Source organism: Aplysia californica, unplaced genomic scaffold (genome assembly GCF_000002075.1).
Source record: "Aplysia californica isolate F4 #8 unplaced genomic scaffold, AplCal3.0 scaffold01202, whole genome shotgun sequence".
NCBI classification, from domain to species: domain Eukaryota; kingdom Metazoa; phylum Mollusca; class Gastropoda; order Aplysiida; family Aplysiidae; genus Aplysia; species Aplysia californica.
Window position 1 is genome coordinate 60,098 of NW_004798472.1, and position 2,559 is coordinate 62,656.

The 2,559-nt window shown below is 43.6% G+C and overlaps 1 protein-coding gene across 1 annotated transcript in view; it reads left to right on the plus strand.

Moving 5' to 3' along the window:
• The window catches only part of LOC101851695 (titin), a gene marked incomplete at both ends in the record, with an annotated part of 144,092 nt that overhangs the window by 49,991 nt on the left and 91,542 nt on the right, over positions 1–2,559 (plus strand). Inside the window, 1 exon segment of the mRNA XM_035973402.1 lies at positions 1,527–1,826. Coding sequence (XP_035829295.1) covers positions 1,527–1,826 — 300 coding nt within the window.

A 2,559-nucleotide genomic window follows, 5' to 3' on the forward strand; every position in this document is an offset into this window, starting at 1 on the left:
CTTCCTACCCCTAGATCCGTCCTATCTACCTTCCTACCCTAGATATGTCCTATCTACCTTCCTACCCCTAGATCCGTCCTTTCTACCTTCCTACCCCTTCATTTGTTCCTCAGCTCCCCAACCGCCGACCCCCTCCTACCCATCCGCTCCTGTCCCACCCCAAGTCAACTTCTCTGAGTCCCATCCCTTTGAAATTACGAAGATTGTTAATTTAGCTCAGACCATGTATGATCCCTTCTTTCATGTCGAATGATGCACAATAGATACCAATGTTCCCAGCTCTGAAAACCTGAAGTCTGTTGCCAGTGAGCTAACACCCCAAAGCTCTTCCTGTCGTAATCGCCCTGTCGTTTTGCCAACTTGTTTCCTTCTCCTCGGTTGACCTTCCGTGCGGATGTCGCTGATCTATACTTCTTTTATCCAAACGCCTCAGTTCTGCTTTCTTCCCTTAACTGGTCGTAAACCCTTTCAACGTTTATCCACTCGCTGGTTATTTAAATTCGCTAGAAAACCTGAGAAAAGTATTGTATTTATCACTTTTTTCTTTTGTTTTGTCATTTCTCCTGAATGCACTTGGCCACCCACCAGTCCTGGGGCAGTTTCTTCCCTTTTCTGTATGCGAAACTCCAGAGTACAATTTTATATCAACTATTGCTTGTCTGTCCTGTTGCGAACTGTTGTGTCGCCAGTTGGAAACACTTTGCACCACATGCAGTGCTGGGGTTGCTTGCGCCTTTAAAATGAGATTGTCTCCGGTATTCAAGGCGATGTTTGAGATGTTTAACACATATGTTGCACTCCCACTAACACTTAGTGATAATGCACGTGTAACGCATGTCTCTAGCTATCTGAATATTTCTTAGCACTGTCGCGCACCTCACCCTGACCGCGGCGTAGGCTATACTTTTGGTAATTCTTGGCAGCATCATTATCATTGAGGCAGGGAGGGACGCCATCTTTGATTCATTGCTGCATTTGTGGGTAGTGCAAAAAGCAAAACTATTACAGGAGTTTTGTTCTCATCACTGACATACGGGAGGGCATAGGGTGATCCTGATGTAACGTCACTGAAAATCAATGGGTTTTTAAAAATCAAACTCCATTGATAGATATACATAAAATAAATTCTTGAGTCGACTAGTTTCGAGTTTCGTTTACAAATCTAAAAATAAAATGTTCTTGGGATGTTTATAAATACTAATTCAACAAGTGATAATATGTAGTAGAAAGAGTAAGTCACAGTTCGTGACAATATTATGTTTTCATGGATAGGAAAGATTATTCTAAAAATGATCAATAAAGTGCACTAAAGTTGGGGATCATTAACAGAACCTACACGACTACTGGTGACTAACCTCACTTTGTTTGATTCAATGCACTTTTGGCATTTAACAACTTAACATTACACGTTTTTCACAATACACAAAGTGTATGGCTAATATAACCTATGCAACGCTTGCTTCACAAGTGCGTGCCAAAGAAAGGTAAGAGTGATTCTAATGCCTTTATACCATTTGTCCAATCAGCTGCCCCATCTGTTCCGACTGGACCAATCAGATTCGAGGACATTACAGAAACATCCTTGACCTTGGACTGGCTTCCTCCAAAAGAAGATGGCGGCACCCCCGTCACTTCCTACACAGTACGCATGTCCGTGGACGATGGAGACTTCGTGGACATCGCTCAGACAGAGTCCAAGGCCACCAAACTGAAGGTCAAGGACTTGACCACCGGCTCTAAGCACACCTTCCAGGTGCTGGCCGAGAACAAAGTGGGCAAGAGCAAACCTCTGGACTCTGACACCGTCGTGCCCAAGAGGAAAGCCAGTAAGTACAGTCGAAAAGTACACCAGTAGGTGTAAACAGTAAGTCCAGTCGAAAAATACACCAGTTGGCAAATTGTAAGTCAAGTCGAAAAATACACCAGTTGGCAAATTGTAAGTCAAGTCGAAAAATACACCAGCTGGCAAATTGTAAGTCAAGTCGAAAAATACACCAGTTGGTAAACTGTAAGTCAAGTCGCTAGTACTTACTTTTACTTTTTCATCTTCTTTTGCCGTAAAGCGCCGAGGGGAGATGCAGTTTTCTATGGTAGGCCAACTCCGTAACTCTTTCAGTTGTGATATTTTGTGAGACTTTTCTCAGGGTTTCTTTGACACCCTCGATCCACATTTATGTGGCCTTCCTCTTCCTTTATAACCTGAGTGCTTGGTGTTGTAGGCTCTCGAGGCTGGCTGGCCAGGTGACATACGTGACAGGTGGCCTAAGAATTGTATTCTCTGTCTTTCTATGTAGTGCAGGCAGGACTCAGTGCCGATACACCCGTAGCCCATGTAAAGTCGCCATTACATCGTATACTCGGAACAAACAAAGACACGACATTTGGTTTTGAATCAAAATCTGGTTCCTGTCAACATGTAATTCGTTAACATTTGCTCTGAACCCGTGTCTCTGGCAAGTTTGATGTTTGATGTTCTCAGGGTATCCTTCACACCCGGGATCCAGGTCTTTCTTGGTCTACCTCTTGCCTTGTATCCTGATACTTTTCTGTAGTAGGCTT